The sequence below is a fragment of the Felis catus genome, chromosome B4, assembly GCF_018350175.1.
Source record: "Felis catus isolate Fca126 chromosome B4, F.catus_Fca126_mat1.0, whole genome shotgun sequence".
Taxonomy (NCBI): domain Eukaryota; kingdom Metazoa; phylum Chordata; class Mammalia; order Carnivora; family Felidae; genus Felis; species Felis catus.
The window spans coordinates 29,248,734-29,261,851 of record NC_058374.1 but is presented as its reverse complement, the minus strand read 5'-3'; the positions used below and the strand labels follow the sequence as shown (position 1 = coordinate 29,261,851).

At 37.2% G+C, this 13,118-nt stretch overlaps 1 protein-coding gene across 5 annotated transcripts in view; it reads left to right on the top strand.

Moving 5' to 3' along the window:
• Positions 1 to 13,118, top strand: part of ARHGAP12 (Rho GTPase activating protein 12) — a 122,336-nt gene that overhangs the window by 104,853 nt on the left and 4,365 nt on the right. For 4 of the 5 annotated variants that reach the window (XM_023256503.2, XM_023256501.2, XM_023256500.2 and 1 more), the window contains 5 exons: positions 163 to 264; positions 4,632 to 4,730; positions 8,605 to 8,707; positions 9,514 to 9,630; positions 11,707 to 11,805. In XM_023256503.2, coding sequence (XP_023112271.1) covers positions 163 to 264; positions 4,632 to 4,730; positions 8,605 to 8,707; positions 9,514 to 9,630; positions 11,707 to 11,805 — 520 coding nt within the window. The remainder of the gene's footprint in view (positions 1 to 162; positions 265 to 4,631; positions 4,731 to 8,604; positions 8,708 to 9,513; positions 9,631 to 11,706; positions 11,806 to 13,118) is intronic. The other variant, XM_023256502.2, reaches the window with a different exon arrangement.

Here is a 13,118-nt window from a genome sequence, read left to right as displayed (position 1 = left end):
TTCAGTTTTAAGGTATGAATTGTTATTTTATAATAAAGACAAGAATTTGAGGTAATCACCTATTTGATTTATTGTTCATAATATAAAATTGGTCTAAATTGTTTTTGATACGCTCGTGTACATGAATATCACAAGGGTTTTTCCTTTTTTTCTAAAATGAAGTTTGGGAGTAATCAGTCCAAGCCAGAGTTCACAGTGGACCTGAAGGGGGCGACAGTGGAGATGGCTTCAAAGGACAAATCCAGCAAAAAGAATGTATTTGAGGTAATACATTTTTTTTCTAAGTATAATTCACCTTCTTTAATTTTTTTTTAATGTTTATTTTTGAGAGAGATTGAGAGAGAGAACAGGGGAGGAGCAAAGAGGCAGGGAGACACAGAATCAGAAGCAGGCTTCAGGCTCCAAGCTGTCAGCACAGAGCGCGACCCGGGACTCGAACCCACAAACTGCGAGATCATGACCTGAGCTGAAGTCGGACACTCAACCGACTGAACCACCCAGGCGCCCCTATAATTCATCTTCTTAACCATAGTAATTGGGTGTTCTTTTTTTTTGAGTTCTTTTGAGGTATATTTTAGTGCAACTGATTAAGGCGAAGTTGGTCTTTAAATCAGTTTGGTGTCATAATTTAAGGGGGAAAAAGCTGGTATAAAGACCTGGGCTTCACTTGCATAAATTATTGGGTCTCAGACTATATATTACAAGCCTTTGTTCCACAGTCTTGCCTTTCCCTACCAACAATAAAAAGTCTTGCCTTTACCTACCAAATCTAATATTGAAAAATAAGTTGAAACCTTTCCATTTTGTCATTAAAAATCCCCCACAGTAATATATGATTCTGTATCTGTTATTACTGCTGCATATCAGACCACCTTAGAATTTAGAAGCTTAGGAGAAAAGAACCATTTTTTTAGTTGGGTTTGGCCTTTACTGAGCTGAGTGGTTCTTCTGATCTCACATGGGGCCATTCACGAGGCTTTAGTAGTGGCTTGACTGCGTCTGGGCAGTCTACTCGCATGTCTGGTGTCGTGCCAGCTGCTAGACCTCTTTCTCTCCAGGTTCTCTCACTCTTCAGGAGGCTACGCCAGGCTTCTTCACGGGGCCGTGTCAGGGTTCCAAGAGGGTAAGAGTGGAAGATATAAGACTTCCTGAGGCCTAGATTTAGGAGTCACACATCAGTGGATTCCATTGGTTAAAGCAAGTCCGAAAGCCAGCCGAGTGTTGAGGGTTGTGGGGAACTAGAACCCACCTGTTGATGGAGGAACAGTAAAGGCACATTGCAGAAGGGTGTGTATTCGGAGATTGGAGGAATTTTCCAGACTTTCTTTGCAAACAGTCTTCCCAATCCCAGCCTTCCTTTAGAGCCTCATGTGTCAGTCCTCTCCTGTCTTGTCCAGGCATTTGCTGTTTTCCAAGTGAGACCTAGGCTTTCCTGCTCCTATGATTTTTACTCTATCTTAGTACCCATGGCAGTCTCTGCTTATCACATGTTACCTGTCTTCCAAGACCCATGAGAAATGTGACCACAACACTGATGCTTCTTTTTTATTATGCTTTTAAAATAGCATTTAATTGGGGCGCCTGCGTGGCTCAGTTGGTTGAGCGTCCGACTTCGGCTCGGGTCACGATCTCGCGGTCCGTGAGTTCGAGCCCCGCATTGAGCTCTGGGCTGATGGCTCGGAGCCTGGAGCCTGCTTCAGATTCTGTGTCTCCCTCTCTCTCTCTGCCCCTCCCCCATTCATGCTCTGTCTCTCTCTGTCTCAAAAATAAATAAACGTTAAAAAAAATTAAAAAATAAATAAGTAAATAAAATAGCATTTAATTGAGTGTGCCTTAGTTTACCATCATGTGTAAATTACGCTTCCCACTAGATAATTATTATTTTTTCAGCAGAGAGACTATTTTTCCTTATCTTGAAGTAAGAACTGACAGTATCTCATGTGCAGTGAATATTCAGTATTGGCAGACTGGCTTGACGGACTCTGGGAAAGTAGTACAAGAAAGGAAGTCAGTGTTTACTGAATTAACCTTGTAGTTTTAAGAAGTGATTTAGAGTGAAAGTGAATCCATGGTCAAATAAATGCAGGCAATGGTGTATATTGTTATTCTTTCCTTAGAAAATCAGTGTACCCTGGAATATCAAAGCCCTGCAATATCTTGAAGGAGAGAATCTTGTTTAACTTTCTTCAATCCAGTATTTCCCAAATTAATATCTTAAATATCACTGAGGAATACCTTTTTTTTAAAACATTACTTTGGGAACTGTATTTGAGGCATATGTCTCAGAATGTTGTATGGGAAACAATGCAATATGTTCCTCAAGGAAAAAAATAAACAGTTACTAACCACAAAATAGGAGGAAGGGTTTCTCCCAATACCTCATAATTTTTCTTAGTCAAGTGGAAGAAACTTTGAAGCAAAGTGATTACACATAATCTGGCAGTAGCCTTCATGTAGAATAATACATAGTATCCTTACTTGAGTAGTTCACGATTTGACACTTAATTTAGTACTGTTTCTTTCCAAAAGTGATGTAACATTTATTGTCTGTGCCTTCTCTTTATACCAAGCCATTATATTTATTTGCCTATTAAATAGGAAATAATGAATATTTCACTCTTTCATATATTTTTTCCTACATTTATTGTTTAACTGGGGAGAGAAAAAAGTTCCTCAGATTTACATAAAAAGATCACAGATTTTATTTCTTTACAAATGAATTTTGTTTTGGGGCACCTGGGTGGCTCAGTCAGTTGAGTGTCTGATTCTTGATTTCAGCTCAGGTCGTGATCCTGACGTTGTAGGATTGGGTCCTGCACCAGGTTCTGCACTGAGCATGGAGGCTGCTTGGGATTCTCTCTTTCTCTCTTTCTCTCTCTCTCTCTCTCTCTCTCTCTCCCTCCCTCCCTCCCTCCCTCCCTCCCCTCTCTGCCCCTCCCCTACTTGTGCACGTGTGTATGTGCTCCCGGTAACATAAAAAACATAAATTAAAATGAATTTTGTTTCAATTCTAATTGAAAACACACAGCTTTGATACTTGAACTTATTTTTTTTCTGTTTATTTTATTTTATTTTTTTGTTCTCATTCATTTTATTTTTTTAATTTACATCCAAATTAGTTGGTGTATAGTACAACAATGACTTCAGGAGTAGATTCCTTAATGCCCCTTACCCGTTTAGCCCATCCCCCCTCGCACACCTCCTCCAGTAACCCGCTGTTCTCCATATTTATGAGTCTCTTATACTTTGTCCTCCTCCCTGTTTTTTATATTATTTTTGTTTTCCTTCCCTTATGTTCAACTGTTTTGTATCTTAAAGTCCTCATATGAGTGAAGTCATATGGTATTTGTCTTTCTCTGACTAATTTCACTTAGCATAATACCCTCCAGTTCCATCCACGTAGTTGCAAATGGCAAAATTTCATTCTTCTTGATTGCCGAATAATACTCCATTGTGTGTGTGTGTGTGTGTGTGTGTGTGTGTGTGTGTGTGTGTACATATCACATCTTCTTTATCCATTCATCCATCGATGGACATTTGGGCTCTTTCCATACTTTGGCTATTGTCGATAGTACTGCTATCATTGGGGTGCATGTAGCCCTTCGAAACTGCACACCTGTATCCCTTGGGTAAATGCCTAGTAGTGCAATTGCTGGGTCGTAGGTTGGTTCTATTTTTAGTTTTTTGAGGAACCTCCATACTGTTTTCCAGAGTGGCTGCACCAGCTTGCATTCCCATACTTGAACTTATTTTTTAATGAAAAAGTACACTAGATTTCAGCAAGTTTTATTGCATTTGTGTGATGGAATTTGGGACCCTAAGTTATTAGATTTTTGTTGAGAATTTTTTTGTGAAAAAAAATTTCATGTTTTATAAAATAATTCCTCTGGGATTATTTTATATTAAAGTAAAAAATACTGTATTGCTATGCAGCATTACTTTAACCTTTCATCACTTAATGTAACGTCTTTTGCTGGTGGTTTTGTAGACTTTAGTTTAAATATATTCATTTATTTGGGGGTTCCTGGCCGGCTCAGTTTCTGGAACATGAGACTCTTGATCTTAGGGTTGTGAGTTTGAGTCCCATGTTGGGGGTAGAGATGACTTAAAAATCTTAAAAAGAAAAAATACACACACACACACACACACGCGCGCGCGCACACACACGTGGCTTAGATGAACATCTGACTCTTGATTTCAACTCAGGTCACAATCCCAGGGTTGTGGGGTCAAGCCTTGCATCAGGCTCTGGGCTGAGCATAGAGCCTGCTTGGGATTCTTTCTCTTTTTTTTTTTTTCCCAACGTTTTTATTTATTTTTGGGACAGAGAGAGACAGAGCATGAACGGGGGAGGGGCAGAGAGAGAGGGAGACACAGAATCGGAAACAGGCTCCAGGCTCTGAGCCATCAGCCCAGAGCCCGACGCGGGGCTCGAACTCACGGACCGCGAGATCGTGACCTGGCTGAAGTCGGACGCTTAACCGACTGCGCCACCCAGGCGCCCCAGGATTTTTTCTCTTTAATAATTATGTGTGTATGTGTGTGTGCGTGTGCGCACGTGTGTGCACATGTGCATTCATTTATTTGGTTGAAAGCACTAACTGTACTTTTTTTTTTCCTTTTCTCTAAAGCTGAAAACCCGTCAAGGAACAGAACTGCTAATTCAGTCTGATAATGACACTGTTATTAATGATTGGTTTAAAGTTCTTAGTAGTACTATCAATAATCAGGTATGTGTTTGACTTAGGTAAATGTTTTTACTTCAGAGCTGTTTTTCTTTTCTGCTTTCTAATTGACTATTGCATATCTAGTTTCCAATTTATATGTGATAAAACAGGTGGGAAAGGCACTGGGGTGTGTGTGTGTGTGTGTGTGTGTGTGTGTGTGTGCGCGCGCGCAATTCCCCAGGGCTCGTGGAGACTTAACATTCTCAATTCTATAATATTTGCTATTAGTGGACTTTAAATAATTTTCAGATTGAAGGATTGGTCCTAAAAGAAATCGTTCAAGAAGAGGGACAAACCATTCCTAGTGCATAGTATTTATTCAATGATTGATGAATTGGGAATAGTGCTATTTGGTGGAGGCAGGTCCTAGGCAGTTATAAAATGAATAAAGCTATAGTCTCTTCATGAGCACCTTTTCTTTCCTCATGCTAGCTCTCTAGCTACCCCTTACGCATTCTAGTTCCTCCCCTCACTCCCCTAATCATGGAGGTGTTCAGTACCCTCCCATTCCTGGTAAGTCTCCTCGTGTGTGTGTGTGTGTGTGTGTGTGTGTGTGTGTGTGTGTGTGTAATATACTATATATATATATATATATACATGGACACACACACACATATATATACACACACACAGCAGATATAGAATATAGAATATATGTATATATATATAACAATAACAACCAAAAAGAACCTCAAATTTGTATCCTGCAGCTGTGTTAGTAAGAGCAGGAAGAAACAAATAGGGACGCTACTTTTTCATACTATATTCTTACCCACATTGTATGGGGACATGTTCCTGATTAAGGATCATAGGTCAGTGACAAAAAGAAAAGTGAATACTGAAGAAAGTGTGTTATGGTTTTAAACTAAACAAAGACTGAAAAAAAAAATGGGAATCACGGGCTTTAGTGAAGACTGAGAAGTCTTTCAGAGACTGTAGGTGAAGCCTCATTATTAATAAGATTTGTGATCTTGGGGCACCTGGTTGGCTCAGTCGGTTAAGCATCCAACTTCAGCTTAGGTCATGATCTCATGGTCTATGAGTTCATGCCCCGTGTTGGGCTCTGTGCTGACAACTCGGAACCTGGATCCTGCTTCGGATTCTGTGTGTACCCCTCTCTTTCTGTACCTCCCCCCCCAACTGGTGTGTTCTCTCTCTCTCTCTCTCTCTCTCTCTGTCTCTCTCTCTCTCTCTCTCTCTCTCTCTCTCTCTCTCTCTCTCACACACACACACACACACACACACACACACACAAATAAATAACCATTAAAAAATAAGATTTCTGATCTTACTGAGGTATTCTACCTCTATCGGCATCCATTTTTTTCACTTATAAAATAGGGAGGTTGGATTTGATTGTCTCCCAGTATCCTTTTAAGCTCCAGTGTCTTTATGATGCACTCAGTTCAAAACAAACCAGATTTGGAATCTTGAGTATTAACTCTTACTCCTCTTTTTACCTCTTGTAGCCAGTTATTCATTCATATATATATATATATATATATATATATATATATATATATATGCAGTTTGTATATATTGTAAAACTCCTTTGCAGTTTGTAATATTGTATATTTCTGAATCTTGTCTCTTCCTTTCCATTTATTCCTGAAACCTGATCAGGACTTTATATGTTAGATAAGAGTCACTTCCCAGTTTTTCTTATTTCATCTCATCCCCCAATATGTTCCTAATAGTATTGCTGTATGAAACTTCCTAATGTTAACTTTATAATCCTCTCCTGCTCAGAAACCTTCTGTGACTCTCATTAAAATTCAACAACCCGAGCCCAGTCTGTCTTTTCAAATGTACCTTCTTTCTACTCTACCCAATATGGGCTTTCAGCTCTAGTCACTGTAATCTGTTCCCAATCCCTTGAAAAGCAAGTATGGCTGCATTCATTTAATAAACGTGAGAGTGCTTTATGCACTGGGGAGATATAGCAGCATGCAACCACATGCTACACATTTCTATATGGAGTTTACAGCCGAAGACAGAAGATTACTGAAGACAGATGACTGAATAGTTAATACAGTGGAATGTGGTGAGGTTTACGATGGTAAGGGATATACAACTTACTATGAAAATACCAACTGAGGGGCTAACCTAGTGTAGGGGTCCAGGAGAGCCTTGCAGAGAGAAAAAGGGTTTTTTTTTTTCCTTTCCATTTAAGCCTTATAGGATCAGGGGATAAGCCAAGTGAAAAGAGAGTAACATCAACTATGAAATTTAAAATATATACTGTTTGCAAAGTGGCAAAAGATACTGTAGAAATATGCACAATAAATGTAGAAAGAAGCACAAGACTCCTGCAGGGAAGATTGTAAAACTTGACTGAGAGACATGGGAGAAAATCTCATTATATGTTCATGGATTGAAAGATTCAGTAATGTGGAGCGCCTAGGTGGCCCATTCGGTTAAGCATCTGACTTTGGCTCAGGTCATGACCTGAGGTTCACGAGTTTGAGCCCCGTATTGGGCTCTGTGCTGACAGCTCAGAGCCTGGAGCCTGCTTCGGATTCTGTGTCTGCCTGCTCGGATTCTGTGTCTTCCTCGGCTCACGTTCTGTCTCTCAAAAATAAATAAATATTAAAAAATATTTTAAAGATTCCATAATGTAGGGGCGCCTGGGTGGCTCAGTCAGTTGAGTGTCTGACTTCGGCTCAGGTCATGATCTCGTGGTCGAGTTCGAGCCCCGCATCGGGCTCTGTGCTGACAGCTCAGAGCCTGGAGCCTGCTTCCAATTCTGTATTTCCCTCTCTCTCTGTCCCTCCCCCGCTCATGCGCTCTCTCTCTCTCTCTCTCTCTCTCTCTCTCTCTCTCTCTCTCTCTCTCTGTCAAAAATAAACATTTTAGAAAAAATTTAAAAAAATAGATTCAATAATGTAAAGATATATTCTTCCAAATGATTTATAAATTTATATATTTGAGATTTTTGAACCTCCTTCAAAATCTCATGGAACTTGACAAGCTTGTTCTAAAATTCATACAGGAATATAAATTTGGTAAAAGTAAGACACTCTTGAAGAAGAAAGTGGAAGGACTTGTTCTCTCAGATGTCAAGACTTTATAAAGCTGTATTAATTAATAGAACATGGTATCCATACCAGGCTAGATATGCAGATATATGGAACAGAATAAAGAACACATACCTTTGGACACTTTATGCTAGATTTAGCGTTGTAAATAAGGAAGAAAATGGTACTGGGTCAACTGGATATCTAAGAAGAAATTAGACCCTTTTTTATGCTCTACACAAAAATAAGTTCTAAGTGGAGTAAAGACATCAGTGTGAAAGGCAAAGCAATGCTTCTAGCTTTGAGAACTCCAGTTTTTTAACCCGTAAAAGTGACTGGTCAGGCTGTACATGAGCCCTGGGATTTCTTTCAATGCCTAAAATCCATGAATTGTGACTAATTACTAGCTATTGATACAAAGTATAATTTGCAACATTTGTTGGTGTGAAAAATTAATGTGCTCTAGGCTAGTTAGCTTTATCTTGTAGTATTAGCACAGAATGTAGCTTCATCATGTTCTGTCACCACAGATTATAGTCTGACCTTTTAAGTCTTGTTACTATAATTCTTATGCAGTCGATCTACACAAGGGAAGATAGCCTCATCATCAGTATATAAACCCATTGTCATGTGAATTATTAGCATTTTTTCTCTTTTGAAATCAGAATTAATTTCCCCCATCTAGAGGAAAAAGAATACTTTTAAAAAGTTATCAAGTATCTAAGTCATATATATCATATGCTAATTAGTTCCCTAGAATCATTTAGGAGGATCAGTTACCGATTATAATGAGAACTATGCTATCACATCTAAAAATAGTTTCAAAAGTAATATGTGTTTGGGAAATCTGTAATCAATAGACAGTAGAAACTGATGAAGCAATTGAAGAGGAGATACCAGATTCACCAGGAATAGAAAAGCATGATAAAGAGAAGGACCATAAAGACCCTAAGAAACTTCGTGGTAAGTTATTCTTTATATGTTTTGCTAGTAGCCTTCAGATTAACTGAATGATTAGAAAATCATTTCTGCTTTTGTTCTCCCATATTCTGAAGAAGGTTAGGCCTGTTACAGGCATTGTCACGGACATATAACAATGTAAACACATGAAAATTTGATTATTTTAATTCTTTACTATCTATTGTTTGTGCTCTCAACTTTCCTCGTATACAGTTCCTTTCAAGAAATTTACTTTTTGGGTATTTTTTATGGTAACCAAAAAAGAAATCAGATTGATGGCAATGTAGGACGTTATTCACGTGGTCCCATTCTTAGTGTAGAAGTAATTATGATGAGATTTTGTTAGCTTAAAGTACAAATAATTGTGACGGATATACATATCTCCAGACTCCTAGTCCAGTAAGGATACTGCAGGATAGGGACTTGTTTATGTTTTATAGACATTTTTTTCTGGTCATTTTACCTTCTAAAACTGATGGAGAGTCAAAGAAGGTATAAGTAGTATCATTTATGAAACACTGAATATAAATTAAAATAACCAGTGTCTTAGCACATATACCAAAGAAGGTATAGTTCATTGTCAGTGTTTAGTGATAAAAATGAAATGTTTTGCTTGGTTTATCACTTTGAAATTGGGTCTGTGTTAGCTTGATTCTTCACATATTACTCTCAAACTATGTTAAAGTTACAATAACTGAATTTATAACTGATTTTTACATTTGAGGTTAATATGTTTTGAGTGCTAGGTGGAAAAACTTTCATCAAGAAGTTCTTATTTTATGAAATGCCTAATATCTGTTTGTCTTAAGCCATGAAAGTGTCCAGCATAGATTCTTCAGAACAGAAAAAAACGAAGAAAAACTTAAAGAAGTTTCTTACACGGCGCCCCACTTTGCAAGCTGTTCGTGAAAAAGGTTATATCAAAGGTAGATAGAAGTGATGTTTTTACTAATGTTGGCCAAAATCAGAAATAAGACATTTTAAAATAAAAACTGAAAAATTTTTGACTAGTAAAAATGTTTTAATTCTTTAGAGTTACCAGGTTCATTGGTTAAAATACATTTGAGTGATTAAAATTGATATTTTAATGCACATGAAGGGTTTAACTAAAACATTGAACAGACCTAAATACCAGACAACCCTGTACCAGAGAAATTACAGGGATGTGATGGATGGATAGGAGACATGACAATAAAGATTTTTAGTTTTGAGATGCACAGATCAGAAGAAATTTTGAATAATTGGTCCCTAACACAGTAGAAAGAAAAATATTGAACAATTTTATCTTGATTGTTTGCTTTCAGTTTTCATTTCAGGTGATTTTAAAATTCATATAAGTTGTGTTTTCCTAATTAATTTTTATATTTGTTACTTCATTTATAAGCAGTAATAGCTGGGGCGCCTGGGTGGCGCAGTCAGTTAAACGTCCGACTTCAGCCAGGTCATGATCTCGCGGTCCGTGAGTTTGAGCCCCGCGTCAGGCTCTGGGCTGATGGCTCGGAGCCTGGAGCCTGTTTCCGATTCTGTGTCTCCCTCTCTCTCTGCCCCTCCCCCATTCATGCTCTGTCTCTCTCTGTCCCAAAAATAAATAAAAAACGTTGAAAAAAAAATTTAAATAAGCAGTAATAGCAATAATCCACTAACAGGATCTTTTTTTAATAAGAGTATTCTTTAAAATCACATATACTTGTGTATGCCTTTAGTTTTTACAAGCACTTTTAATTTCAATGATTTCTAGTACATGACTCAGTGACATTAATTAGTAAATAAAGATATAGGTAAAGGTAATATATAACACATACATGTCTTTGAAATTTCAAACAAAGACCATCACTGGAACATCTGTTTGCAAAGCATCTAAAATACACAAATGGGTTTCATTAAAAAGATACTTAAAACTAGGTGGAGTTCAGCCAATTAAGGGATTCAAATTAGCAACCTTAAGAGTTATTGGTAAACAGGGACTCTGAGATGATGCATATGAATTTTGTATATTGAGTTTAGAACCTTAAAAAAAGCCTGACAAGTCAATGAAAAGAAACTGCTATTAATTTGTTCACCAGGCTTTTTCATTGAGAAATATAAACTGTTGGTGCTTTATAGTGTTGTTATGCTGCCTTATGGTGATAGGAGACTGTGTTTAGCACTTCGAGTATTTTGTTTTCCTGGATACTTAGCACAAATGTGTCATGTCAGAACCGTGCTTTTTTCTTTTTTTAATGTTTATTTTTGAGAGAGAGAGAGAGAGAGACAGAGCGTGAGCAGGGGAGGGGCAGAGAGAAAGGGAGACACTGAATCCAAAGCAGGCTGCGGGCTCTGAGCTATCAGCACAGGGCCCGATGTGGGGCTCGAACCCACAAACCACGAGATTATGACCTGAGCCAAAGTCAGACACTGAACCGACTGAATCACCCAGGCACCCCATGCCGTGCACCATGCTTGTTTTAATACTTAAAGAAATATTTCAGTATTTACTAAGTGTTAAGTGTTCACCTAGGTGCCATGAATATCTACTGGTGTTCAAGAATTGCAAGGTCCCTGCCCTCATGAAACTTACATAAAAATGAGAAATGGACAAGATAACTTCAAATAGTGGTGACTACTCTGAAGAATTTACCATAGTAATAGAATAGAGAGTGATTGTAACTGGGTTACCTTAGGCTGCTCCTAAGGTTTTTCTAAGTAGATGATACTTTAGCTGAGGGTGGGAGTGAAAAGAAGGAGCCACGTTTGGGAGAGAGGATCGATCTTTGCAAAAGGTGTAGAAAACAAAAAGGCTCTCGGGTAGAAATGAGTCAGGGTGTTTGTGGAGTTTAATAAAAGCAGGACAGTTGAGTTGCTTGAAGTGGCATTGGAAAAGGGCAGGCAGATCACAGAAGGCGTAAGTCACAGTTGACGGTGTCTGGCACGGAAATGTCTTGATGGCACTGTGAATGGTTATCACCATGTTGCAAACTAAGTTTTAGCAAGATGGTTTATTTTAAAAAATAAATCTCTTTCAGATCAAGTATTTGGAGCCAATCTTGCTAATCTGTGTCAGAGAGAAAATGGCACAGTGCCAAAATTTGTGAAGTTATGTATTGAACATGTTGAAGCATATGGTAAGAGAATGATTTTTTTTTTATGTTAAACATACTAACCCATTGTTTTGCCATCAAAATCCCTAGGATTTTTATGATTTTTGAGTGATAGAACAGTTGTAAGATATTAAGAAAAGCATCTTGTTTGCAAAAAACTTACATGTTTATACTTATTTTAAATTAAGACCTTTGCAGGCACCTGTTGAATGTTCTGCACTTCTAGTTGATTAAGCGTATGGTATTCTTTGAAGCCATTTGGAGTTGGCATTTGCTTGAAATGAAGGTGATTATGAAACTGAGTTTATTAAGAAGTGGTAGTGTAGAAGGTTGTGTTTACTTATCAAGAGAGTGTTCTTTCTCTTTAAAATAAAAATGAGATCACAGTTTAAAACTGTTAAATCAACTATGAAGTGTCTCAATAGACCAACCTTCTTATGTCATTTCCTGTTAAATAAGACTTAAACCAATGTATATTTTATTAATGTTAACATGTTTATAATACTTATACCTTTATTATATAAATATTATACTTAGAATTTATATTATACAAATATATAATATTTTTAATAAAATAATATCTTGATGGTAATCACATTAACTTGTATCTGTACATCACCAAAAACATCTTGTATAGTTAAAACATTTGCATAATTTGTAATTTCTGCCAGTTTCAGATCTTGTCTCTGATTTTTCTTGACAACACGCCTTTATTTGAAATTATATGAAGAAGCACATTAGATAGTGTGTGCTTTGTTAAATGTGTACAACCTTATCATTTAATGAACATTTGAATTTTTTAGGCTTAATGGGATGAATTTCAAATGATTCTATTCCATATATAAAATAAGTTAATAAACTGTCAAATTATCAATAGTTTTTATACAACCTTTACTTTTTAATTGCTAGCTTATATTAAGTTTATTATAAGCACTTAATAGGACAGCCATGTTTGAAAGAGTGCTTTAAGATGTACATCCACATTATAAAATGTGCAAAAAAATGGATGGGCTGATTTTACTGGTTTCCTTTACCTGTTGAACTATCCACAGGTGCAGAAGTTTATCTTAAATTGTTAGTATTTCAAGTTTGATGAGGTGATTTTTTTTGAAATGATCCACCAGCCTCATGATAAACAAAGTAGAATTGTTGCTGTTTATTAAACATTTCCACCCCCTCTGTCTCTGCCAAGCATCTATAAAAAGCCAGTTAGAGGAAAAGAGTATTTGCCCATTTGATTTTAGGCTAATGTTAATGAAGAACGATTCTGAAACATGCAAGCATCTTTAGAAGAGGCAAACACCTACTTTAAACACAAAAATACTGTAATTTTCTTT